The sequence below is a fragment of the Grampus griseus genome, assembly GCF_964374135.1.
Source record: "Grampus griseus genome assembly, chromosome: 20".
NCBI lineage: Eukaryota > Metazoa > Chordata > Mammalia > Artiodactyla > Delphinidae > Grampus > Grampus griseus.
This window is the reverse complement of record NC_139014.1, coordinates 14,650,444-14,675,798: the sequence shown is the minus strand read 5'-3', so window position 1 is coordinate 14,675,798 and position 25,355 is coordinate 14,650,444. Positions and strand designations below refer to the sequence as shown.

The 25,355-nt window shown below is 55.8% G+C and overlaps 3 protein-coding genes across 11 annotated transcripts in view; 1 reads left to right on the top strand and 2 right to left on the bottom strand.

The window, feature by feature from the left end:
* The window catches only part of MAP3K3 (mitogen-activated protein kinase kinase kinase 3), a 62,151-nt gene extending 52,191 nt beyond the window's left edge, over positions 1–9,960 (top strand). For 2 of the 3 annotated variants that reach the window (XM_082679861.1, XM_082679860.1), the window contains 9 exons: positions 74–147; positions 2,262–2,329; positions 2,541–2,633; positions 3,245–3,436; positions 3,977–4,125; positions 4,748–4,879; positions 5,366–5,495; positions 5,864–6,041; positions 7,228–9,960. In XM_082679861.1, coding sequence (XP_082535987.1) covers positions 74–147; positions 2,262–2,329; positions 2,541–2,633; positions 3,245–3,436; positions 3,977–4,125; positions 4,748–4,879; positions 5,366–5,495; positions 5,864–6,041; positions 7,228–7,456 — 1,245 coding nt within the window. In that variant the 3' untranslated portion in view covers positions 7,457–9,960. The remainder of the gene's footprint in view (positions 1–73; positions 148–2,261; positions 2,330–2,540; positions 2,634–3,244; positions 3,437–3,976; positions 4,126–4,747; positions 4,880–5,365; positions 5,496–5,863; positions 6,042–7,227) is intronic. The other variant, XM_082679862.1, reaches the window with a different exon arrangement.
* Positions 9,961–11,426: 1,466 nt separating this feature from the next.
* On the bottom strand, positions 11,427–13,848 carry LIMD2 (LIM domain containing 2). Of its 2 annotated transcripts, none has more exons than XM_082679498.1 (5): positions 13,748–13,848; positions 12,857–12,951; positions 12,628–12,672; positions 12,409–12,548; positions 11,427–12,323 (listed from the first exon to the last, which is right to left on the bottom strand). In XM_082679498.1, the coding sequence occupies exons 2-5, from the start codon at positions 12,896–12,898 to the stop codon at positions 12,164–12,166; spliced, it is 387 nt and encodes a 128-aa protein (XP_082535624.1). In that variant the 5' UTR covers positions 12,899–12,951; positions 13,748–13,848; the 3' UTR covers positions 11,427–12,163. The 2 variants fall into 2 exon arrangements, with proteins under 2 accessions (XP_082535624.1, XP_082535625.1); XM_082679499.1 differs by having other exon boundaries at positions 13,509–13,828.
* A 2,587-nt stretch (positions 13,849–16,435) lies between these two features.
* Positions 16,436–25,355, bottom strand: part of STRADA (STE20 related adaptor alpha) — a 29,670-nt gene continuing 20,750 nt past the window's right edge. For all 6 annotated transcript variants that reach the window (XM_082679357.1, XM_082679360.1, XM_082679359.1 and 3 more), the window contains 8 exons: positions 25,151–25,272; positions 23,242–23,350; positions 23,013–23,136; positions 21,259–21,430; positions 20,629–20,733; positions 17,971–18,212; positions 17,637–17,679; positions 16,436–17,357 (listed from right to left, as the gene is read on the bottom strand). In XM_082679357.1, the coding sequence (XP_082535483.1) occupies positions 17,205–17,357; positions 17,637–17,679; positions 17,971–18,212; positions 20,629–20,733; positions 21,259–21,430; positions 23,013–23,136; positions 23,242–23,350; positions 25,151–25,272 (1,070 nt within the window). In that variant the 3' untranslated portion in view covers positions 16,436–17,204. The remainder of the gene's footprint in view (positions 17,358–17,636; positions 17,680–17,970; positions 18,213–20,628; positions 20,734–21,258; positions 21,431–23,012; positions 23,137–23,241; positions 23,351–25,150; positions 25,273–25,355) is intronic.

Genomic DNA, 25,355 nt, shown 5'->3' with positions numbered 1-25,355 from the left:
CCATTTGCTGGCCTTGGCTGGGTCACCTGGCTGGGATTGGGGCTGGGGTTTTATTGTATGACTTGCCTTGCAGATGCTGGATCCCCTGAGCAGTGCTGAAAATTCCTTGTCAGGAAGCTGCCAATCCTTGGACAGGTCCGCAGACAGGTATGAGACTGTGGCTGGTTCGGGGGTTAGTGCATAGGCATTTTTGGAACTGATGAGCTGAGGAAATGGAGTCAGCTAGTGTGTGTGTCCCTGAACTGCACATTGGTCTGCAGACCCATGGTTAAAACGTCATGCTTCTGGGAAAGAAACCTTTCGCTAGCATTCCTAGCCCTCTCCTTAATTTTCCAAACAGGGAGAATGTTATGTTTGTATAATTAGATGAATGTAGTACGTTATAATAGCAGCTCACATGTGTTAAATGCTTGCTCTGTTGTTCCAAGCACTTTACATGTTTTGACTTCCCACATAACACATGCTGCCCTTGTACCCTTAGCCTCATTGCTGAGATCTGGACAACCTTCAACCTTCATTGCTTGGGGGACAAAACTGAATTATCACCTTTGGGTTTACTTTCTTTTTTTTTTTTCTCCAAGTCTTTCTGGTGGAGTAAGAAACTGGGATATAAAAACCAGAAAACAAGATATTCAGACTGCCTAGCTTACCACACTGCATGCTTGGTGTGTAATCTTGTTCTTACACTTTGGGAGGCAACAAGCATCATCCTTCACACACCACGTGGTTCTGTGGAGCTGATTTGCCTGTCAGCGGGGGTGTTTGGAGGTGGCTTTGGCACCTATCATTGGCCACCTATCATTGGTGGCTTTGGCATATCTATCATTGATGTAGCCAGTCTCTCTCCTTGACCTTATTATGCCCAAGAGCACATTTTGACCACATCCAGCTGGGCTTAGGACTGTGGTCAGAGGCTAAGGAACAGTTCTGGGGATTTTCTTTTCTTTTTGTAACTGATTAATTGCTCACATGGGTAATCACCTTGTGACCATGGCTGGATCTGTACCGTGTCTCTCCTAACAGACCTGTGAGCTGCTGAGCGTGGTCTCCCCTCTAGGTATCATAGAACAGTCACAGTTGCTTATTGGCATCCAATCTGCAGCCTTATTTTAGGCTTGCTTTCCAACCAAAAGAGTAAGAAGGCAGGGCTTCCCTGGTGGCGCAGTGGTTGAGAGTCTGCCTGCTGATGCAGGGGACACGAGTTCGTGCCCCGGTCCAGGAAGATTCCACATGCCGCGGAGCGGCTGGGCCCGTGAGCCATGGCCGCTGAGCCTGCGCGTCCGGAGCCTGTGCTCCACAACGGGAGAGGCCACAACAGTGAGAGGCCCGCGTACAGCAAAAAAAAAAAAAAAAAAAAAAAGAGTAAGAAGGCACAGGTGAAAGTGCCAGAGTTGCTGCTGCAAACTGACAGCTCTGCCAGGACAGGAACTGACTCTGGCTTTGAACTCTCTTCTAAGCCTTGTGGCCACGCTGGTGGGGGAGGGGAGCTGTGGGACAGGACCACAGAAGGTCTAGCAGTTGGGAAGTAGGGGACAGCCCCTGCATCACTGCCTTGAGAGTTTCTGCTGACCTATGACCTTTTCCAAAGGCACTCTCACATGAGGGAAAGAACCGTTCAGGTGGATGCTGGGAAAGATAACTCACTTGATTCTTGAATTCTTCCTCTGTCCCTCCAATGCTTTGTTTTCTTCTCCTTGGGAGTCAGACTCAGTGACCTGGACTTCACTTCTTTGAGGGCCAGCGTAACCTAAGGTCAGAGCTTTCATCTTCCCTTCATGGGATCTGGAGCCATATAGACCCAGCTCCACCAAATATTAGTTGAATAGTTTTGAACAAGCCCTTTAACCTCTCTATTCCTGTTTTCCACGTCTCTAAAATGGGACGGTGGTGATTACTCTGAAAGGAAGATGCTGTTGCTATCTTTATTACTGCGCTGGGCAAGGGGCTTTGTGCAGCTCTTCCCCTGTCACCAAGGTGGGAGGGAAGGGTAAGATAAAGCACTGTGCAGCCAGGGTGGAGGTCGGTAGCACTGGAGGGCTTCATTATTCAGGGTCCCGTCAGATGTGGGCCTCAGACTAGTGAAGAGAAAGTAGTAGGCTGAGAAAAGGGCTGTTTCTCTCCAACTCTGCTTCCTACCATGCAATGACATGTGTGGGAAGGAGCCAGGAGAAGCAGTCTGTGTGAGTATCCTCTCTTCTGCCCTGTTGAGCTGCTTTGGAGGTACCCTGAAGTCTACTTTGTGATTCATTTTGTTTTTCTAGCCCATCCTTCCGGAAATCGCGAATGTCCCGAGCCCAGAGCTTCCCAGACAACAGACAGGAATTCTCGGGTGAGTTCTCCAGAGCCTGGGTGAGCACTGCGGGGTGTCCGGGTGGGGCTGCAGGCAGTCTGCTTTTGATGGCTGAGTTGGGAAGAGAAGCCAGGGCTGTATTTTAATTCTCCTCGGGCTTGCTGCTCTGAGGCCTCAGGTGACCTAGAGGCTTAAATGGATCACTAACATTGGCCTGTCGAGAAGCCAGTGATTCCTCTCTCCTACTCAGATCGGGAAACTCAGCTCTATGACAAAGGGGTCAAAGGTGGAACCTACCCCCGGCGCTACCATGTGTCCGTGCACCACAAGGACTACAATGACGGTGAGTGTGCCTCCACCCTGCCCCCTGCTGGCCACCTCAAAAGGGATGTGGTTAAAGCCACTGGAGCGGGTGGCCCAGGTACTCCAGGCCCCATGTTCCCATTATTCCTGAGGAACTGTGCCCAGGCTTGAGGCAGTAGAGTCAGGGTTAAAAAAGGGTGGGGGGAGGCTGGTATTTGTAGACTGATGCTGCCTCTGGGAACTCTGTCCTTTGTCTGAGTGCACAGCATGCTCCAGGGCGCCAGCTCTCCAACGCCCCCTTCTGCCTCATGCAGCAAACGGAATGCAGCTTCCTCAGAGGTTTAGGGTTAGAATGCCAAGGAAAATAGATCAGCCGTGGATTGGCCCTGCGAGTGACGTAGGACATAGGGGCCAGCCCTGTGCTTTCGCTTTGGCCAGGTTTCCCTAAACCATCTGGCTGCTTGCTAATTCCTGCTTTTGTCCTGATTCTCAGGATGCTTGAGACATTAGCCATTCTGGCACGAGTCAGGTGGGAGGGCAGATGGGTTCTGGAGAGCTCACCCGACTGGAGCTGCTGTTACGGCCCGGTTTGCACATTCAGCCTGTGGCCAGGGGTCTGACTTGCTCTATTCTGGCCCTGCAACCCTTCAGGTAGAAGAACATTTCCCCGAATACGGCGTCATCAAGGCAACCTGTTCACCCTGGTGCCCTCCAGCCGCTCCCTGAGCACAAATGGCGAGAACATGGGCCTGGCGGTGCAGTACCTGGACCCCCGAGGGCGCCTGCGGAGTGCGGACAGTGAGAACGCCCTCTCTGTGCAGGAGAGGAACGTGCCAACCAAGTGTGAGGAGTGGGCCCTGGCCAGGTGGAGGCTGCCCAGGGGATGCTCAGACCAGCTGCAGGGCGGGAGGCCAGCGGGTCCACTGGGGCTGTTTGGCTCAGCAGTTGGCAGCTCTGGCCCATCCGCACCCAGTGGAAGAGCCCGAGGGTGGGCAGCAGATCCCCTGGACCTTAGTCCTCACTCCACTGTTGTGTGACAAGCACTTCTCTCTGGCCTTTAGTTTCTCCATGTTTAAACTGAAGAGCAGTCTCCTTAATCCCTGACATAATGAGATATTTGGGGGCCTTGGAAGTATGAAGGTATTTAATCAATTCAGATGAACATTTAACCACTATTTTAGCCAATCCTCTGCTTCTCAGGCCTTGGGCCTTAAGGTCTGATTGACCAGGGCACTGAGCCTGTTCCAGATGGGCGTGGAGATGCTATGCTGAGAGATGTGATGATGCCGGGTGAGGGGGCAGCTCGGGCCTCTGTAGGATGAGGCAGGATATCGGTAACTAAGTGCACGAACTCTAATGCTCTTTCCTTCTGTTCTCCTGTAGCTCCCAGTGCCCCCATCAATTGGCGCCGGGGGAAGCTCCTGGGCCAGGGTGCCTTTGGCAGGGTCTATCTGTGCTATGATGTGGACACAGGACGAGAACTTGCTTCCAAGCAGGTCCAGTTTGACCCAGACAGTCCTGAGACAAGCAAGGTATTGCCTTCCCCATGGTCTGACTTCCAGTTCCTCCCTCTCAAGAAAATACCTGTCTCGTTGCACAAATTGCTCGAGATGCTACAGGTTGCTTCTCCCATCATTCTTCCTCCCAGGCTCCCTTGCTGTTGACCCTGGCCCAGGGGAGAGATTGGGTATGAGGAACTGAGTTGGTGCCAAAGTACCAAGCAACCCAAACTGGGAGGTGATGGCCAGTGCTACAAAGAGCAGTACCTGCCCCACCCTCACCAAACAGATGCCTCTGTCTCCCAGCTCTCAGACCAGGAAGGAGCCTGTCTTTGGAGCTTAGCTTTGGATGTGACCTTCATTCCAGTTTGAGTGGATAAATACAGCAGTTATCTAAACTGCTTAGTTGCCCCCACAAACCCGTCTCCCACCCCACTGTCTGCTGTCTTCCAGCATGGGAGTGCCACCATCCCAAGGCTTAGCCGGCATTGTGGACAAGGGCCAAACAGTTGAGAGAGTCCCCCCTTTTCTCCAGCTGAAGTTCCCAAGGCAGACAGACTCCTCTGAGGCCACTGACTAGGGCAAGCTGAGCTGATCCTAGGCAGGTAGAACCAGGGCCCTGAAAGCCTAGGTGACCACTGGGCCTCTCCCCTAGGAGGTGAGTGCACTGGAGTGTGAGATCCAGTTGCTGAAGAACTTGCAGCACGAGCGCATAGTGCAGTACTATGGCTGCCTGCGGGACCGTGCCGAGAAGACTCTGACCATCTTCATGGAGTACATGCCGGGGGTATGTGCCCCTGATGCATGTGGGACACGCAAGAGAGGACCTCTCCTGGGGCTGTGGGCTGTGGAGGAGGGGTCCCTTTGACATGGGTCTGATTACCTGAGACTCCAGAGGCTCAGGGGGGAAGGTGAGGCAGTGGCAGGACTTGGAGTCAGCAGGCCCTGCGTCTGGCTGCAGTGATGGTGTGGGATGAGAAATGTCCCAGGCTACCCTAACCTGAGGCTTACAGGGCAGCTGCACTGTCCAGTAAGTAGCGCCTTTACCTAGAGTAGACAGACCTCCCTTCTGGATTTGGGTCATCTGTTGCTTAAGGAAGGGACTGTCTCAGACTTTTCTCCAAGCTGCCTGACAGCCCCTAGCAAAGTGCCTGGCACATCACAAATGGGAATCAGAAGAATCACTCCTTCGCCAAATGCCGGGGGCTGGAAGTAGCCTTGCCCCTTCCCACCACCTTCCTGCAGTGACTCCCTCTGACTCCTGTGGCTTTAGGGCTCAGTGAAAGACCAGTTGAAGGCCTACGGAGCTCTGACAGAGAGTGTGACCCGAAAATACACCCGGCAGATCCTGGAGGGCATGTCCTACCTGCACAGTAACATGATTGTTCACCGGGACATCAAGGGTGAGCAGGGGCAGGCTGTGTGGTCCCCGTGACCTAGTTACTTGGGAACTTTCGACCTGGTCATTTTGAACTTTCTGAAAAGTGGAACCCTGATTGCTTCCTTGGGGGATTGGCATGAAGATCAGTTAAGCAATTTGGGAAAATACTGTGAAGTGCTCTGCAGATGTTGGCCATAGTGATGACGGTTTGGTGCTGTAGGGCTGAGGCTTCCCGTCACTAGCCTGTTTGTTCTGTGCAGGTCATGTCTAATTCATGGTAGCCCCCCATCCTCCCCAGCAGCCCTTTGACCTGGGAGGGAGAGACAGAGGGAGGATGGTGGAAAGTGCCCAGGGGTCCAGGGTTGCAGCCTCTGCCCTTTCATGCCTTAGGAGCCAACATCCTCCGAGACTCTGCTGGGAATGTGAAGCTGGGGGACTTTGGGGCCAGCAAGCGCCTGCAGACCATCTGCATGTCAGGCACGGGCATGCGCTCGGTCACTGGCACACCCTACTGGATGAGCCCTGAGGTGATCAGCGGTGAGGGCTACGGAAGGAAGGCAGACGTGTGGTGAGCACTGGGGACGTGCTGGGACCCCATCTCCCTGTCTGGGCTGTAGCGGCTCCAACTTAGAAATGAGGCTTGGGGGCTTTGCAGTGTGGCAGGAGGGAGTGAGAACTCACCTCTGGCCAGCGAGGCCAGGTTGCAGGCTCCGTGTGGGCAGAGGTGGTGGTGCCTGCAGCAGTACATACAGCAGATGCGCTGTGTTTTAACTGAATAGCAACTGTTTTGTTACCACTGAGAACTTAGGCCATGGAAAACATCCCTGATGTTTGCTAAATCCCTGAAAGAACTGGGATCCAATCTGAAGGCCTGATCTGTCTCTAAACAGCAGCAGGCTTGCGCTCCCTCCTCGTGCTCAGGTGGCTTGCATCTGCTCTGCCTAACTTCATGTCCATCCTCTGAAAGGGCCTGAAAGTTGTGAGAGCATCACTTCCTCTTACAATGTTACTGTGGTGGGATGAATAATGGTCCCTGAAGATGTCCACATACTAATGCCAAAAGGATTAGTAAATGTACCTGTGTTACCTTATATGACAGTAAGGCCTTTGCAGATTAAGAACTTTGAGATGGGGAGATGATCCTGGATTATCCAGATGGGCTCAGTATAAGCACAAAGGTCCTTATAAAAGGAAGGCAGGATATCAGAGTGAGCAGTAAAAGGTGACAAAGGAAACAAGAGGTTGGAGTGACGCAAGGCACGGGCCATGAACCAAGGAATGCAGGCAGCCTCTAGTAGCTGGAAAAGGCAGGGTGATGGATTCTCCTCTCAGAGCCTCCAGAAGGAACCATCCCACTGATACGTTGACTTTAGCCCAGTGAGACTCACTTTAGACTTCCGACCTCCAAAATGATAATAAATTTATGCCACTAGGTTCGTGGTAATTTGTTACAGCAGCAACAGGAACTAATACCGTTATCTCAGAGCTCTTTCTGAACATGCTAAAGTGGTTCTCTTTCCCAATGGCAGGAAGCACCTGGGTGGGTGTAGGTTGATGAAGCCCACATGGATGAAGCTGACGGGGCTTTGAAGCCTCTTCTGGCCTTGGGGACCCCTCTACAGGGGTGTCAACCGTCAGCTTGGCCCATCCTGTCTCAGTGTGTTCTGGGAAGGGCACCTCCTTTCACAACAGTGGGCAGGGCAGCTGGGAGCCTGGGGAGGGTTGAGGGGGTGACACTGGGGTTCTCTCTCCAGGAGCCTGGGCTGCACTGTGGTGGAGATGCTGACAGAGAAACCACCTTGGGCAGAGTATGAAGCCATGGCCGCCATTTTCAAGATTGCCACCCAGCCCACCAATCCTCAGCTGCCCTCCCACATCTCTGAGCACGGCCGGGACTTCCTGAGGCGCATTTTTGTGGAGGCCCGCCAGAGACCTTCGGCCGAGGAGCTGCTCACACACCAGTTTGCACAGCTCGTGTACTGAGCTCTCAAGGCCACGCTGTTGCTGGCCGCCCCCTGCTGCATGGGCGAGGGGCTGCTGTGGGGCTCAGCAAAATTGCTGCTTCTCCCAGGCAAGGCTGTGGACCATGGAGCTGCAGTCCAGCCAGCGTTGTCTGTGCCCTTCTGCTGCTGGGGCCCAGAGCCAGGTAGGGTGGCTGCAGCCTCACGGACTGGGAGCCCCCAGCCTGCCAGACCTGAAGCTCCAGCATCCTAAGCTCAGCCTGGAGGGGAAGGGGCTAGCAACAGCGTGCGAGGCGCCGTGGGCCCCATCCTCGGCACTGTGTCCTGACACCACGGTCAGCACCAGACCCCCGGGAGTCTGGGGGCACAGGATGGACACGAGGGTCTGAATAGTGTTACTTTCATTCAGAGTGTTATTTTGTTTCTCCTCCCCATGTCTGGAGACCACCAGGGCATCTCTGGGCTGGATGAGCCCACCCACGCCTGAGGTAAAGCCCAGCATCCCGCAGCCAATGGAAAGCGGAGGCCTGGGCTGCACTCCCCCTGGAGCCCCAGGCCAGCTTGCCAGTCCCTTTCCTTTACCAAAGATGAATGAAGCAAATGTTATGCTGCCTTATTCAGGGAAGGAGGAGCCTGTCCTGCCTGCCCCTATGACCCTGACCCCCTCCCACCCTCAAGCAGGGGCCTGAGATGTGGAACTGCCCCCACTGAGAGGGAGACCCAGTTTTGTCAATGCAATTGTCTCTCTTTTACAAGTTGGAGTCACTCTTATGCTGTACCCAGTTTCTAAACTGGAGACTTCGTGTGCCCTCTGGGCTCTGAGTACCCCTGCTCTGGGCTTGGGCCTTGGGCCAGATTGGAAAGAGCTGAAGGTCATGGCCTTTGTGCTCCTGGCCTGGCACCTGTTCCCCTCCTGGGGCAGAAAGGACGATGGACAACACAGTGAAGGCATCTGAGCCAGCTGGCTACCCTGAGTGGGCCGTTCAGGGCAGCCAGGGGAGTCGTATCAGGCTGTCTGCGGGTTACGACCTGCTAGGCCAGAGCTCTCTATGATGCCACCAACTGTGTCCCAAACTGCAAAGCTCTGTTCCTCCTTGGCCAGCCTTGCTCATCCCCATGAGGTCTCAGCCTCTTTCCCTTGTTGCTCCTATGGGGGAGGAATGGCAGCAGGGGTCAGGGAGCCAGTATCTCCAAGCAGCTTAGAGTTGGCCTTATTTACCTCAGCCTGGGCGCTGGTCCTTTCTTCCGGCCCCTCCCCTCCAAAAATGTGCCTATTGCTAGAGCTCCTCCCTCTCCAACACCCAGTTTCCTTGGGAGTTGTCATTAAAGGAAAAAAAAAAAAAAGCCAGTGCCCAGGGATGGGTGTCTCCAAGGAGCTGGGGATTAGCGCCAGGCAGCTCATTGCCAGCCTTGCCCACTTCCCCACGGGCACCAGAACAAGCCAAAGCCTTCGTTGTATGTTGACGATGCACTTTTATGAATGTAGTTTCTATCGCTGTTTTTAGCCTTTTCACATCATGTAATGTGAGGCCTTGTACTTGTTAATTTATATCTCAGATCATATTTGATGGTTTTTATATATATCAATTCTAGACTGTTACAGGTGATGGACGCCTCAAGAGAGAGAAGAGAAAATGAAAGCAGCTGGTTTTGCAGGAATGTGTGTTGCACGGTGCCAGTTGGGCCTGGGCCCCTGTTTCCATCCTTTTCCCCCAGGGGCCTCTGTCAGGCACCCCCAGGCGGGCGCTCTGAAGACAGTGAGCATGTGCTCCTGCCTCCACCTTGGCTCTTGGCCCAGGGTGGGGACTGGCCCCTTGCCTCGACCAAAGCTGCCGAGCGGCAGCTCGGCCTCTCCACGACCCCGTCCTGATGGCTGTAGCACTCTTCTTGGGCCCACACCCCCGCCCCCAGTCCCTGACCCCCGCCAGGAAACGGCGTGGTGCCGGTGCCGACAAGATGAGACGACTCTGTGTCCCAGGTTCAGGCTCTCACAGAGCCCCACCCCCCCCGGGGTCTTGCCGCACAGGGAATGTTTTTAAAAATGAATTTGCGAACAAGCCAACAAATCCTACACTCCAAAAAACCACGACCCTGATTTTTTGTGTGCCAAAAACTGTGGACATGCTGGCTCAGCATCCTCAGGACCAAGCTGTTGCTTAATTTTAATTTATTGTTTTTTTATTAAATAATCCAGATGAAAAGTTGTGGGGCCTAGGATGGCCTGGCCCAAAGGATCTGAAGGGCCGTCTCCTAGCAGCCCCAGGCTGGCTGTGGGAAGGGCCTGCCACCACTTGCTCATCAACCCGTGGGGTATGTCAGCCTTGGCCAGCCCGACACGGAGAGGCCAGGGCTGGGGACAGTCCACACTCCACCACCCTCCTGCCCACCCCAGCTCTGTGTCTGTGTCTGAATTGTGGATCGTGCAGAAGAACCTGCAGCCATAGTTATTTTGACTATATCTTGACCGAGGGCTTGCAGTGCAAAGCCAGGCCAGTGTCGTGCATTACTTACAATAAAAGGGATCATTTATACCCAAGGGGTCCTGTGGCAGTGCTTTTGGTTGGGCGGGTGGAGGGAACAGGTGTCTACCTGGGAGAAGCTGGGTATGGCGCCTGGCAACAAGCTTGCCTCCCTTAGCAGATGAGAACTTGAAATGACTCCAAGAGGGGTCCTGGGGTGGTGTGACTTGGCTGGTACCAGTCTGCTAGCTCAGAAGTGGCTCCCTTTCTTCCCCCCATTCCTCGGAGCTCTGCCGAGGGTGGTTCTACCACAGCTGACTCACTGAGGTGGCACTGTCAGCTCACCTGACCCAAGTATCAATGTGGCTCCGTTTCCAGGACCTTTGTGGCATCCACTGGTCTTCCCAGCCCAGGGAAGGACTCACCTGAGTCGTATCCTTGCAGGGCAGGGATCGGGCACCTCCAGGAGCCACCTCTCTGATAGCTCCCCCATGGCTATCTGCTGCTGTTGCTTAGCTCGGAGCAGAGAAGGACCATCCTTGTCCCCATCTGAGGCCTCTGGTGCAGACGTTGGACCTGCCCCAAGTGAGGCTCTCAGCAGCCCTCCTCACGCTCTGAGGACCCAGGCTCGGGGTGCCAACTCTGCTTGCTGTTAGCTCTGCCATTTCCAGGGGCAACATAGCACAGTGGCCCGCCCACCTGCCTTCGGAGTTTGAGGCCCAGCTCCCTGCCCTGTTCTATGGGCATGAGGTCACTTAGGAACTTACGGACGTATATGGGGTGGAGGTAGCAAATCCCCCAGGAGTCTGCCCTCTTGTTCCACCAAGTCACATAGTCCACAGGCAGTTGGGGGAAATCAGGATGGTTGGGTCTGGGGCAGGACAAGCCAGACATCCTGCCTGTATTCTGTTGGGGTGGGGGTGGGAGCAGGGGAGGATCTTAGGTCCTCCAAGCTTGCCTTGTTTGTTGTAAACTGTTGTCCCCTCAGAAGAGCAGACGAGCTGTTTCTCCTTAGACTGCTTGGGATGGTGACCACGGCTGCCCCATTCCCTGGAGCTTGAAAAAGCAGGAGGAAGAGGACAGATGGGGAAAGGGCACAGAGACTAGGAGACCTTTGATACAAATTGCTGGATCTGCTGGTTCCCACCATTCCAGGGCAAAGGGGGCTCAGACGACTCAGCAAAAGGATTCTGTCGTGTACCCCAACATACTGAAGTGCAGCGAGGCGCAGCACCATTACCCACTGACGGCCTGACCTTAAGCAACACAGACTGAGGGGCAAAGTGGAGTTCAGTCATCAGACACTCCGGGTTTGACAGTATGAAGACCTGGCTGGGAAGCGCACCCCCTTTTCTCAGGCTGCCCAGTGTTCATTCCCCTGACACCCATCACCATCAGCCCCCCACCACCAATCAAGGCCAGGGGTGCTTTGGGCTGACCCTGTCCCCCTTCACTTCTGTGTGGTGACTCTGTATCCTTCCTGCCACAAAACCCCCATCAGGCCACATAATACACAGTCAGGATCTGTTGAAACGTGTTTAAAACAGGGTTGATTACAACAGTCAAAACCGGCAGAAATGGAAGAGGGGAACGTGACCCTGCCAGCTCCCCACCAGTCTCTGTGGCTCTCAGCCTGGCTGGTGCTTTAGCTTCTGCTGCTTCGGTGGTGTGGGATGGTCCCAAGCCCTAATGGGCATGCCCTGCCTCGCCTGGGGGGGGGGGTGAGGAGGGCGGGGCTCTTCCACTTTCCCTCCCTTCCCCCACTGGGTCCTGGTGGGCATTTGGAGAGACCCAGCAGGGGGCATCCTGGCTCACCTTCCTGCAGTCTCCATGGCTCAGGACCAGGCTAAGGGCAGAGGTAGATGGGGAGACGTGGGGGCCACACAGGGCCCTGGGTGGCAGTGAGGGAGCTTGGGACCCTGAGGGGGGCATGCTGACTCCTTGCTGGAGAAAAGGCACCTAGATAGGGAAGCTGGGTTGGGGGGCCTTCCCAGGGGGCCGTGGGGTAAGGTGGGGTAGGCTGGAAGCAGCAGGAAGCGGGCTGGTGAGCAAAGCCCAGTCCTGGTTCCCTAACCCCCCCACCCACTGAGGGAGAAGGAAGGAATCCCGAAGCAGAGCCCTGCCCCCAAGACCCTCTGCCCGAGCAAGACAGCCTCATCCCCTTCCCACCCTGACCCCGCCGGGGCCCGGTCCAACCTCTCTCCCACCCTGCCCGCTGCCTGCTCCAGGCCCTCGACGGAAGGAGGAGGGAGTGGATGGTGAGAGGGGCCTCAGGCTGTCTTGGTGCCGGGGTCCACCTCCTTGTGGGCCCAGAGCTCCTTGTGCTGCTTCCGGCCGAAGCCTTCGTCGTAGTTGCCTTTGCTCTTAAACAGCTGCTGAAAGTGGGGTTTGCAGTAAAATTCTCCGTGCAGCGCCGCGTAGCTGCCCAGGCTGTAGAAGCAGAACAGCTGCGCTCAGGTCGGGTCGGGTCGGGTCGGGTCAGGAAGGCCAGGGCGGGGGTAGGGCAAGGGCGCACCTGAGCTTGGTGTGGCAGTGCTTGCAGCAGAAGCAAGAGTTGTGGAAAATGAGCTTGTCGGCCACCAGCCGCTCCATGGGGTACACGGTCTTCTGGCAGGCAGTGCAGGTCTCCTTCACCTGGGCGCGAAGGCTGAAGGACTGTTTCGGGAGAGACCCCATCAGGGGCCTGACCAGCGACCAGCCCGCCCTCCCGCACACCCCAGCCTCAGGGCCCTACCTTGGAGCGCTGAACCGCGCTGCTGCCACTGCCACCTTTGGCTTCCTGAGGGAGAGGGCAGGCGGGGCAGGGTCAGCTGAGGAGGGCCCCAGACCATCACCAGCCCAGATCCCAGGGACAGTCAGGAGGAGGGAAAGGGAGACAGGCAAACACGCCGCTCAGCACGCCTTCACCCTCAGGCCAGACACCTGCGGGAATGGAGTGCCCTCCCACCCGGCCGAGCACCTACGTGGGAGGGGGTGGCCTGGGTGGCTCCTGCAGCCTGGAACATGGCTCACTGGCGGCGATGGAGGCCCCGTGTGGAGCCGCGGCACCCGCTGGGTTCTGCAAGGGGAAGTCGGTTGAAAGGGCCCCACAAGCCCTTCCCCAGCCCGCAGGGTGGGGGTGGGGTGTTTACAGGCAAGGGGCTGGGGGGCCGCGGTTGGGGCTTTCCCTAAGTCATTTCCTGTTGCTCTGGGTCTTGCCACTTCCGCCCCTCACCCACCTCCCCCTTGGCCCGCTCGTCCCCCACGCGGCTCCGCAGGGGGCAGGGGTTCCTGAGTGGAACCATGTGTCGGGGAAAGAACAGTTAGCTGGCAGCGACTGGGGGAGGGGCTCCGCGCAGCAGCCTGAGCGCTTCGCAGACCAGGACCCCGCCTGGTGCGAGGGGAGGTCAGGAGAGGGCGGGTCCTGGGGGGGGCGGGGGGGAGGCGCGGCCAGAATCCGCTGCCCCGGCCTGACCCCGGCCCGACCCTCCCCAGCTCGGGGCCGAGGCGCGGGGGCCCGGGCGCTCCTCGCTCGGCCGACCCAGCCCCTGGACAGCGCTCGCGGGCCGAGCCGCCCGCCCCGCCCGGCCGAGCCGCCGCCCGCGCGCCCCGCTCCTCCGTCCCGATCCCGCGTACCGGAACCCAGACCCGGGACTCCCGCGGGTCCAGCCGAGGAGACCTCGGCCCCGCCTCTGTCTGGAGGCCGGACCCGGAGGGCGGACGCTGGCCTCGGGGCCACGGGCGAGCGCGACGGGTTGAGGCGCTCGGCGTCGGGACCCCGTGGGCGGCGGCCCTCGCGCCCACAGCCCCGACCTGGGCCGCCCGGATTACGAGCGTGATGCCGGCCCCTCCCCTGGCCCGCCCGCGGGTCTCACCGGGCCCCGGCCTGGGCCGCGGGGCGGGGGTCGGTCTCCGGGGAACGCCTCGGGTGCGAGGAGTGCGCGGGCACGAGCTGCCGCCGCTGCCAGTGGTCCCCGAGCGGCCGCGGCCGCCGCCGCCTTATTACGGCGCCGCCCCCGCCGGCCCCCGCCCCGCGCCCGCCCATTGGCTCCGCAGCGCCCGGAGCCGCCTCCGGGGCCCCGGCGCCGCCGCCGACCCCCTTTCTGCGCTTTGTCTTCCCCTTGCTCGGCGTCCCCCGCCTTTGTCTGCCCCCAGCGCCGACCCCGCTCTCCCAGCGCTCCGCACCGCCCCTCGGCCTTGGCGCCCACCATCCTCGCGAAACCGGCCGCCCCGTCGGCCCGCTCCGGACAGAGGCAGGGACCGGAGCTGGAGGACCCGCGCCGCAGGCCTCGGGCCAGGGGCGAGTCCAGGTGGAGCTGACTGGGGTCGCGGGACAAATGGCGCTCCCGACGAGGCCCTCGCGGCGGAAAAGGATAACCCGGCGCGCCTGGGCCTTTCGCTGCCTCCATTTCCCCGCTCCGTGGGCCCTGCGGCACGAAGGACCCGCGGGGGCCGCCCCGGAGGCCCGCCCAGCGTCCCCGTGCGGCTCCCACGCCCCCTCGGGCGTCTCGTCCTCCCGCCGCCAGGGGCGCCTCGCGCGCCCATATGGCCGCCGAGGAAGATGGCAGGGGCGGCCGGGCACGCGGTCTGGCCACGCGAGGCTGCGAGGCCCGGCCCGCGCCGCAGAAGGGCCCTGGGGTCTCCGTGTTCGGTCAGCTTCGGCCACCAGCCTTCAGCGCCTTCTCTTGGCGCCCCGGAGAGAGGGAAACCGGGAGCCTGCGGCTGTGGTGCCCAGAGGCTGCCGTCCTAAAGCGCTTCTGTGGAGGGACTTTGTGGGCTTCGTCACCCCCCAACTCCCAGCCCCTGCCGGCACCCCCTTCAGGGAAAGAGATCTCCATCCTTGAAACAAGCAATCCTGGGTTCAACCAAACCTCATTTGACACAGGGAGCGAGGCCTGAAGATTTAAAGTGACTCGTTCAAGTAACAAAGATGGAGCGGCAGGGCTGGCGTGAAAGGCCAGGCCTCCTGACTGCCCCCCTCCCCCCCCCCGCCCCCCAGGCCGAGCCGGCTGCCTGGGCTCCTCCGGCACACGGCACTAAGGGTCCCAGGGAGCATCACTCACTTGTGGGGTAGAGCCTCAGCTCTGCGGGGAGCACAGGGAAGCCACCTCCCGGTCGCAGCTGGAAGCTGTTTCACGAAGCATAGCCCTAAGCATAGCTGCCGTGCGATGGCAAGAGTAGAACTAGTGGCTAAACAGCGAGGCCCACAGCCTTGTCAGGAACAGAACAGCTCATCGTGCTCACCTGGCAGGACAGTGAGCGGGGCAGCAGGCATCCCAGCCCCCGGGTGTTCCCTTGGCTCGCTCAGGGCACCCAGGCTGTGCTTCACTCTTCCCCTCAGCCTCCCTCCCTCTCTGGAGGAAGTTTTACGTTTGGGTTGAGCTGCAGCCCCCCGAACTCCCTGGATGGGGTGTGTGAGAACTTCTAAAACTGTTAACAGGCATCTTTACCAGCCAAGCTTCCACACCTGTCGTCAGATGCTCAAAGGGGGCTATGGTGATGCAAGAAACCTGAAAGCTCTCTGAGGTGCAAGGAGCAGCGCTTGGCTGGTGCCTCAGGCCCCCCTGCCGTGCCCAGGATGACCCGCAGCTGAACTGCGGCGGCCCCCACAGAATCAGCCCTTGGGGCGCCGACAGCAAGGTGGAGCAAGCAGATCAGAGGGAAAAAAAACAAGCTGCCGAGGGTGTTAAGAAAAGGGAACTTGAGGTTTAAAAAAAAAACAAAACGAGCTGGCAAGAGGGCTGGAAATAAATGTGACCTGGCCTTCTCACTCCCTCCGTTTCAGGTTTCCCCACGCCCTCCCGGCTGGTGCGAGTCCCTTCCCCTCAACCCCTGTAACTGCCCAGGGGAAGAGGTTTTCTATTTTTCTTTTTAAAACTGATGTTACAATTTCTGAGGAAAGGGAAAGTGAGGGCATTTGACGGGTTAAAGCAGCTACAGGAAAGAGGGAGGGGCACTTCCTTGATCTGACATTTGAAGTACCCAGGCTAGAGAGGGGCACCCACCTGGGGAGACTGGTGGGGGAAGGGGCCCGGCTGGGGAGCGCGTGCAGGCTGGGACGCACACGCAGGAGCCCGAGGTGAGAATCACCCCCTGGCCTGGACTCCCTGGCTGCCAGCCAGGACGACAGGAAGGGCGGAGGCCGGGTCTTAGGTTACCTGCTCTTTGAGTATGAGTCCCAACGGTGAGGAGACGCTGAGTCCTGTTCCAAAACAACCCCGTCCACCGCCTTTCCTGACAAAAGTGAGCCTCTTCTGCCTGGGCTCCAGTGGCCCAGAAGTGGTCCTGCAGAGAGGCCGGTCACCAGTGCTCAGACCTTTCCAGCCCCAAAGCAGTTTGATGGCCACAGGCTAAAATTAATCGTCTCAACGTTAGATAGTTAAGAGACAAATCCATTATGGGTTTTAAAAGAAACGTGTGCTGTGAGGCTGTCTAGCTAACGAAGGAAGTCACCGCTGTGCTTCCACAAGCACTTGTGGGACCACTCTCAGATGGCAGAACCGGGGGTGGAATGACTCACGTCCGAGCCTGCATGGCCAACACACAACAATGTCACTCTCCAGTGGATTCTCTGGAACTTTTAATTTGTTCTGGCGATGAAACCAACACTGCATAAGGACTCAGGCCCTCAGGTTAGGCAAAAATTATGGCCCTTGGAGGAAGCACCAAGGCGGCCAGCAGGAGTCGGTGAGATGGACCCTTCGTGGGAAAGGAATGAGCTACAAAGATGAACCAAGGGAAGGTTTCAGGTGTCAGGGCCCAAGCAAAAAGGGGGAGGAGGATGGACTGCCCTAGCCTTCAGCTAGTGCTTATAAAGAAACAATACCCTTGCCTTCAGTTATCAGGGAGAGGTCCGAGGGGAGGGGAGTCTTATTGCTTGCCCCTCTGGACCTATAGGATCTGAGAGCAGGGGAGAAGGACGCAACTAGGCTGGTAGGAGAGCCAGAGTGGGAAGAAGTCGCACAGTTCCCTGGGTGGGTGAGTCAAACCCTGGCCTTGGACTTCAGCCGCCACAGCCAGAAGAGCATCTATTCCTTCTGAAGAGGTCAGGTCACCTGAGCTCACAGGACTGGGAACGTCAGCTTTCCGGCCCCTCCCAATCCCTGGTTGTTGGGATTCCCTCGTGTCTCAAAAGCCTTTGGAGCAGTAAAAAAAAAAAAAAAGTTTCCTTCCAGGAATTTCTTTCCCAGTCAGTAAGCAGCCAACACTCCTGGCAGAAATGTCCTTTCTGCTCAATCTGCCCCCAGGAAGGTGGGAGTGCAGCCAGCCCTCAGGAAGGGTCCCGGAGGCTCACGCAGCCTGGGATGGAGAATGTGCACCTTCTTCAGAGGCTCAGAACTCCCAGTCGTCCACCTCCAGCTCTTCCAGGTTTGTTACCAGGCCAAAGATTGCACTGTGATCCTGAGACTGGCTGCCTTCAAAACTGGTGATGGGGGTGACAGGACGAAGTAACTCCGGCAGAGCCTCTGAGGCACGTCGCTTGATCTGGGGGAGGAGAGAGAGTTGGGTGTGGATGCTGTTGCTTTGAGTCTCAGGACATCATGGGGCAAGGGACCACGGCCCAGGGACTGATGGGCTGTTGGAGCCACGAGTCTCTGGGAGGAAGGAGCAGCGCCTTTAAGGGGCTTTGGAAACATGGTCATTTCTCTGATTTGAACGGAGGAGGAGAGAATATCTAAAGACCCCAAAGCTAAGGGGACTGAGGGTGGTTGGAACCACAGGCAAGAAAAAGAACCAGGGAGCCTTGGGAAAGTGCTACTGTACCTGCTTGAAGAAAGAATGGTTCAGGAGGGTGCTAGCACTTGGTCTGTAGAGGAAGGGGAGGAGAGACCAGCATCAGCCCTGTGCCCGGATTTCCCCAGTCCTGCTGCTTCTACCTTACCCTCAAGTGCCCCCTCTCCTTCCCTCAGCTCACCAAGAAACAACAGCCAGAGCTACCCAGGCTGGCTTCCTAGCAAACCCCTCCTGCCGAGGGGGCTCTGGACTCGTCCCAGGAACCCAGACTTTTACAGGACAGAGGCATCCTCTCAAACCTGGCCTTGCACTCCAGAGCCCCCTGGGCTCCCCACAAAGCCCACTCCCAGCCCAGCAGACATACCTTACATCCGGGTTGCGCTGAAGGCACTGCTCCACAAAGTGGTGGAAGTGGGGTGAGAAGGTGCGGTGATAGGGGTGGGACGGCATGTCGCCATTGGAGGTCCTGGGGGGGCTGGGGGCCAGGCTCTCACTCAGGCCAGAGTTGGCCGCTGAGCGCGAGGTGCTCATGGTCAGCTCCTCGGCAGGGATGGTGCTGGTGTCCAGCAGGCAGGGTACGGTGCCGTTCAGCTTTTCCAGCAGCATCTGGGGAGGACAGAGCCAGGGGCTAGGCTGGAGGGGGCCCCTGGAAGGCCTATAGAGTTTCTTCACAAGTATACTTTCCCCAACACGAGTGATTCAGGAGAAGTAAAGAAAGAAGTGGAAAAAGTCTGACTTTTCCAAAGGACTGGCAGCCACACCCTAGCAAGGCCAAACTGACGAGGAGGACTGCAAAGGAGTACCCGCCTCCGCCGTGGTTGGAAGGCAGGGGCTTGCAGTCTCTCCCCCTTCGTAAGGCATCAGATCCTTCCAACTGTAGAGCCCTCACCCTAGGGTCAAGGTGGCAGCCAGGTCCTTTCTTTAAAGCCCAGCCCCAGTGTGCCACGCCCAGGTGGGTCCGATGGGGTTCATTCTGGCCGACTGTCACTGCAGCGGGCTGCACAGGAGCAGTGCACCCAGGGGCGGGCTAGGCAGCTGTTCCGAAGTCCTCAGACTCCACACATGTAAAAGCAGCCCACCTTGGGGACTGCTGTCCTCATGGACCTCGTGAGCTGTTCAAGGCAGAAACCTGGAAATCCTTCTAGAGCTGTGCTGTCCAATATGGGAGCCACCAGCCACATGTAGCCATATATATAGAGAGAGAGAGAGAGAGAGAGAGAGAGAGACAGAGAGAGAGACAGAGACAGACAGAGACAGAGAGAGAGATTTTTTTTGGTTGCTCTTGGCCATGCCACTTGGCTTGCAGGATCTCAGTTCCCTGACCAGGGCTTGAACCTGGGCCCCAGCAGTGAAAGCACTGAGTCCTAACCACTGCACTGCCAGGGAACTCCCATAGCTATTTATCTTTATTTAAATTCAGCTTAAAATCCAGTCCTCAATCTCGCGGGCCACAGTGCTCCACAGCCACAGGTGACTAGTGGAGGCCACGCTGGACAGCCCAGGTACAGAACATTTCCATCACCTCAGGAGGTTCTCCTGGGCACTGCTGTTTCTGCATCCCTACCTTGTTTACCTAAAAATGGCCTTTTAAGTCCTTCCTGAGCATCCGTTTCTGTCTTACTTAGACTTCCTAGACTCCTTACCTAGATAGATTTCCATACCCTCCTAACTAGTCTGCCAGAGCTAATCCATCTGCGAGAGTCATCTTTATAAAATATGTATCTGATGCTATCACTCCTTCAGCAATTCTCCACATGCTTTGGGACAGAAACCGAACACCCTGGCGTGGCACACAAGCAAAGTCCTTCGTGATCTGCCCTTGCTTCCTTCTCCAACCACGTCACCTAGCAGCCCCCCAGAAGCACCCGTACTTCAGCCATTTACAACTACCTGCTCTTCCCAGATCCTGTTTTTTTTTTTTTTGCGGTACGCGGGCCTCTCACTGTTGTGGCCTCTCCCGTTGCAAAACACAGGCTCCGGACGCGCAGGCTCAGCGGCCATGGCTCACGGGCCCAGCCGCTCTGCGGCATGTGGGATCTTCCCAGACCGGGGCACGAACCCGTGTCCCCTGCATCGGCAGGCGGACTCTCAACCATTGCGCCACCAGGGAAACCCCGGTCCTGTTCTTTCTTGACTCTGGGTCTTTGCACATGCTGCTCCCTCTGCCGAAAAGAGTTTCCTTCCAGTTTCCATTATTCACACAGTTAATTCCTATTTGCCTTCAAGTCTCAAGGGTCACCTCCTCCCAGAAGCCTTCCCAGACCCCCTCCTCTAGAGCTGCCCTGTGGCCGTTCTCTAGCTCCTCCTCTCCCCACAGGGCAAGCAGTCTGTGGGTTCTGGGAGAGGCTGACTCAGAGCCTACACGCCCGCCCCCACCCCCTCTCAGGTCTAGATCATGCTCCAGGTACTTGGGACCCAGGTAATCCTTGCCCAAATGACCCAAGTCCACTTCCTGGACTTGATAAGACCTGGATAACCCTCTTCCCTGGGTCTGTCTCCAAGGGTAGACGATGCCACTGGCTGCGTGTATGCCTAGAAGCCAAGGGCGGTGGTTAAAAGGGGCATGAACAGAAGTAGAACGTGCAGGCTGGAGGTTGCAAAGGTACTGACTGGAACGTGGTAGCACAGAACCTGAGAAGTCTAAGAATTCTAAATTAGAAACTGGTCCTCCAGGTATATGGATCAAGGTAAGAATATAGAACATATTTTATACATCTATAAAACTTTGTTAGCTTAATTTATATGTTTTAAATAGACACCTGGTGTGTGGGTTCCAGGCCTGAAATTGTGAGCCCACACCCGTGCCCCCCACCCCCGGGCTCCATTACCACCACAGTTACCACTGACAGAAGTAAACAGTTACACAACTATCTCCCCACTGGTGGGGCTCTTGAAGGAAAGAACTGGGTCTTTCATCTTAGTATCCCAGGCTGGTGTCCTGCGTGTGGCGGTTCCTCAGCAAGTGTTTGTGGAAGGCAGACAGGCAGGAAGGCAGAAGGAAGCCCCTGGGCTGCAGGCTCACCTGGGTGGCAGGCATATCCTTAAAGGGGACGTGGCCATTGGCTAGTTCACAGGCCGTGATTCCCACACTGTAGATGTCAGACTTGGCATCGTAACCCTGAAGATTCTAAATCAGGAGAAAAGAGCCACAGGTCACTCCACACTGTAGCCTTGGCCATTGTTCTTAGAGAAAGAAGCGAGTGGAGCAAAAACCGGGGAGAGGAAAAGAAGGCCTGTCCCCAAATCGGGACCGGCTGCGGAGACTTTCCTCGCCTGTACTACTGAGGGGTCACTGCTGTTTTAGAAGGAACGAATGCCTTGCTGATGCTCTGTGGCAGCAGGAGGACGTGCTCCTGCTTAGGACAGGGATGTAGAGAGCGCCAAACATTTCCCAAACGCTCTTCTTCCCAGGAAATGGCAGCATCTTTGAAGGGAGCCTCAGGCGCAGTTTGGGACCCTCCCCAGGTGGGGGGGGGGGAACGAGATCAGCGGCCAAGGGCGTGGAACAGCCGCGCGAGAAGCGTCCCAGTTCCACCTGCCACCAGGGAAGCCCTCCCTCTGGGAACCCCCATCCCCGGAAATTCCTGAAGGCCTCCTTGGGGAATCACGAGCTGGTGGGGAATGGGGGCCCCTTGAGACCCAGTTCACAGACCTGCTGGAGGACCTCTGGGCTGAGCCACGGCAGAACCTTGATACTGTACTTGGGGAAGTCGTGGACCACACGCTGCCGCTGCCCATGGCTGATCATGCTGAGGTTGCTGCGTAAGCCAGACAGGTAGACCTTCCCATCCGCTGAGATCAGAACATGGCTGGCCTTGACACTCCTGGGGGGCGGGGAGGGGGTCATGGGGCAGCAGGAGCCCCTCACACCACAAGCCTTTGTCTTCACACACTAGACCCAGTCAGCCCTCTCCCCTGGCAGGTGTGTGTGTGTACTACACGCATATACATCACATATATATACACGAACATGCATTTTTATGAAAATTTTCAAATATACACAGAAAGAATAAATAGCATGACCCCATTTACATATCACCAGACTTTAAAACTTATTTATGTTTTGTTAAAGTTCTCTTTTATGCTTACAGACCATTGCTTCCTCTACCATCTACTGCCTTTAATCTGTACGTTCTGTTTGTAGGTATTCTCGAAAGTGTATTGTTTTCTCTCACGTGTTTTCTATTGACCTAATGGTACTGTGCTATGCAGCCCATTCTTCAGTGTAATGTTTCCAAGACCCATCTGTGCTGCCAACTGTATACACCTAATTGTTGCTTCTAAATGCCACCTGCACTCTGGGGTGGGGTCTAACACTTACTAATCCATTCTTCCAGGAAGGACACTCGTGCTGCCTCTCATCACCACAAATATGAACAAAGATGTCCACATACATGTCCCCTGATGGGCCTGTGGGAGGGTTTCTTTGGGGTATGCACCCAGAGGCAGCACTGATGGTCCTGGTTCTAAGTGACTCCGACTGGCTGTGTTGGGCCACCTTCCACTATCCGGACGGGAGACCCACCTCTTCACTGCACTGGTCCTCACCCAGCCTCTGAATTACAGCCAGTCCCACGGTATAAGGTGACATCCTCCTGTTTTAACTTGATTTTCTGATTCTTGCTAGACTTGAGTGTCTGTTCATATGACCATTAGTCTTTCAGGTTTTCTTTTATAAACTCCATATCCTTTGCTCATCTTTCTGTTGCTCTGCTATCCTTTTCTTATTGATTCACAAAATTTCCTTGTTACTAATCTCCTGTGTGTTTTAGACAAAACTAACACCTTCCACGCTGTAACTCCTTTCTTAACTTTGTTCCTGGTGTCCTGTATTGGAGAGGAAGTTTTAATCTTGATATTATCAATTCCATCCATTTTTTGCCTTGTTTTGTGCATGTAAAACATTTAGAAGTTATGCCTCAGGTCACGAAAATATTTCCTGGCGTTTCCTTCTATCTAAGTCTATCGTTTCCATGTAGGCCTTTAATCTACCTGAAGTGCTCCTTTGTATGTGGAGTTAGGTAGGGGTCCTAGTTTTATTATCTCCCCTACCACGAGCCGCTTTTCTGGACACCATCTACAGAGCAGTCTGTCTTCTCCCGAGCCTCCCAGCATAGGGCTGACTCCAGGGCACACCCCAGTATGGGTGCTCCAAGGAAGGAGAAGGTGGGGTGCAGAGGCCCACGTCAGGTGTTCCCCTCATACTCGGGACCAAGCTGCTCGGTAAAGAGAAAGTCAGTAGCTTTAGCGCTGACAGGGTAAATGCTCTGCCCTCCCAGCAGAGGCAAGGGCAGGATTCGACCCTTGCTTTAAACTCTGGCTTCACTAGCTTCAGTCAACCTCTACTCGAGGGCTCGTGGGCCCAGATACCACTCTTATAAAGGGTTAACAGGCCCAAGAAAGCACCTGTGCACGTATCCCATGTGGTGGATGTAGTCCAGGGCCTTGAGCGCCCCCTGCAGTATGTAAGCAATCGTCAGCTCATTCATGCCGTCCGTGAAGTGTGTGCAGATGAGGTCCTTTGCAGAGCCTGAGGAAGAGGATCGTGGGGACGGAGCACAGGGTGACAGCACGTGAGCAAGCTGACAGCAGAGTTCTTAGAACCCATCCCTGCCAGGACCCCTTTCCCACTCACCGTATGCCATGAATGATGTGACAACCCACAGCTCATTGTCTGCGATAAAGGTGGCTCGATATGGCAGGATATTGGGATGGCTGAAGAGCTTAGAGACATGGAGCTCCCCCTGAAAGCAATGGTGAGCTGCAGTCAGAACCAAGGGGTCCCAAGGAGGACGCTCAACATGAAGGTGGCAGCACGAATAATATGGGGACCTAGGCCTCCCTGCGTGCCCTGCTCAGAATCCTGGGAGCAGCCCGAGCAGGTGCCACCAGTATGAAAGGAACCAGGCTCTGCCATCTCAGCAGGGAAGCCAGCCCTCCTTCGCCAGCTTCTGCCTAACTTGGGCTCTGCCAGCCAATCCTAAAGCACCTCGAGAAACCATTCCCTGCCAACAGGGAAACTGCTAACACCACAGCAGAGGGTCACAGTGCACCACCTCGGAGGCCATGAAAACAAACCGCCTACTGCAGACTTAGGAAGTTATAAGCTTAGCTCAACTTCAAGGGCCCAGGCACAGAACTCCTCTTTAAGATAAGAAAACAAGGACTTCCCTGGTGGTGCAGTGGTTAAGAATCTGCCTGCCAATGCAGGGGACACTGCTTTGATCCTTGGTCTGGGAAGACCCCACACGCTGTGGAGCAACTAAGCCCATGCGCCACAACTACTGAGCCTGCGCTCTAGAGCCCGCGAACCACAACGACTGAAGCCCGCGCGCCTAGAGCCCGTGCTCCGCAACAAGACAAGAAACCACAATGAGGAGCCCGCGCACCGCAACGAAGAGTAGCCCCACTCGCTGCAACTAGAGAAAGCCAGCACGCAGCAACAAAGACCCAAAAAATTTTAAAATTAAAAAAAAAAGATAAAACAAATAAGTGTTTTCCTATTATAAAGGAAAATGCTGTTAGCAATAGAAACACGGAAAGAAAGCATTAAAGAACAAACAACAACTAACCATTAGAATAGATTTCTCCAGCGACCTCAGGCTGAGAGCTCCCTTCCTCAGAAGCAGCTATGAAAAGCGTAAGACCGATGGAATTTTAAAATAAATTTGGACAAAAGATGTGAAAAAAAATTTGGACAAAAGAACTACAGCAACTCCAGGGTCCTGGCCTCTGGGAAATGAGCCAAGGTCAAATAGGCAGCAACACCTTCTACCTGTCCACGGCTGTACGGAATAAAGACAAGAATCACAAAGCTCAAATGTGCTCTAGAACAAACTCAGATAAGTTTTTTCCCAAATAACTGAGCTGGGACTGACATTCTGTTCCATCCTCAGACCCCAAAACTACTCTGAACACATGAACTGGTACTGGAGCACTGTCAGATAAGCGTGAGTTCAGAAAAACATTGTAATTGAAGGAGGGGGAGGGGCTGCAGCCAACTGTACTGAAAATACACTGAGCCGGGCCCTAAATCTAGGGAGTTCCCAGGGCAAGCCTTCATCCCCAGGCACTTACTAGACCTGCAGTGTCTCCCAGTTTAACAAGAGGGCAGCTACTTGCTTCTCCAGAAGAAAGGAGCCTCAGGCAAACAGGACACTAAGAGTCGGAAGACGGTCGCCCGTGGCCAGGCGAGCTGCCCCGCACCTGGAAAGAGACTGTCTGGGTGTGAAGCCTGCCTCTGCCACTTACTAGTGCGAGCGACCAGGGGCGAGTTACTTAGCCTCTCTGAATAATAAATACGTGAATAAATGAGTCACAGGAGGATCTGGTGAAGAGGAGGGGAATATAAATTGGGCTGAGCAGTGTTATAGAACCCTTAATGCCAAATGCCCAAGATTCTTCACCAAGAGCTTCCGTAACTTCTTGGCTTGGTCTACCTTCGTTTCCCGCCAGCTGCTTCAGAAGACAGATGTAAAGATGCCTTGTGGTTACTGCTGGAACTAAGAGCCCTCCCTCCAAGTGTCACATTCACGTTCGATTACCTGCAAGAACGTCACCATCTCATTGGAACAAGCTTCTAGGTTAATCCTTCGTACTGTCACATACTCTCCCGCTGGTTTGTACCTTGCTAGGTTCACTGTCATCAGGTCCTCAAATCCTTTGCCTAAAAGAAAAGGGAAATGCCATAAACAGGGACGAGAGCAACACAGGTTTTCATCTTCCTTAAAGAGACTTGATTTTAAAAGA

Bases quoted from the DNA above. Each gene is read 5' to 3' on its own strand.
- LIMD2 (XM_082679498.1), bottom strand. From the start codon at position 12,898: ATGTTCCAGGCTGCAGGAGCCACCCAGGCCACCCCCTCCCAC. The intron at 12,673-12,856 runs GTAGGTGCTCGG...CCTCTCCCTCAG, and splicing joins CCCAGGCCACCCCCTCCCAC to GAAGCCAAAGGTGGCAGTGG. The intron at 12,324-12,408 runs GTGCGCCCTTGC...CTGCTTCTACAG, and splicing joins CACTGCCACACCAAGCTCAG to CCTGGGCAGCTACGCGGCGC.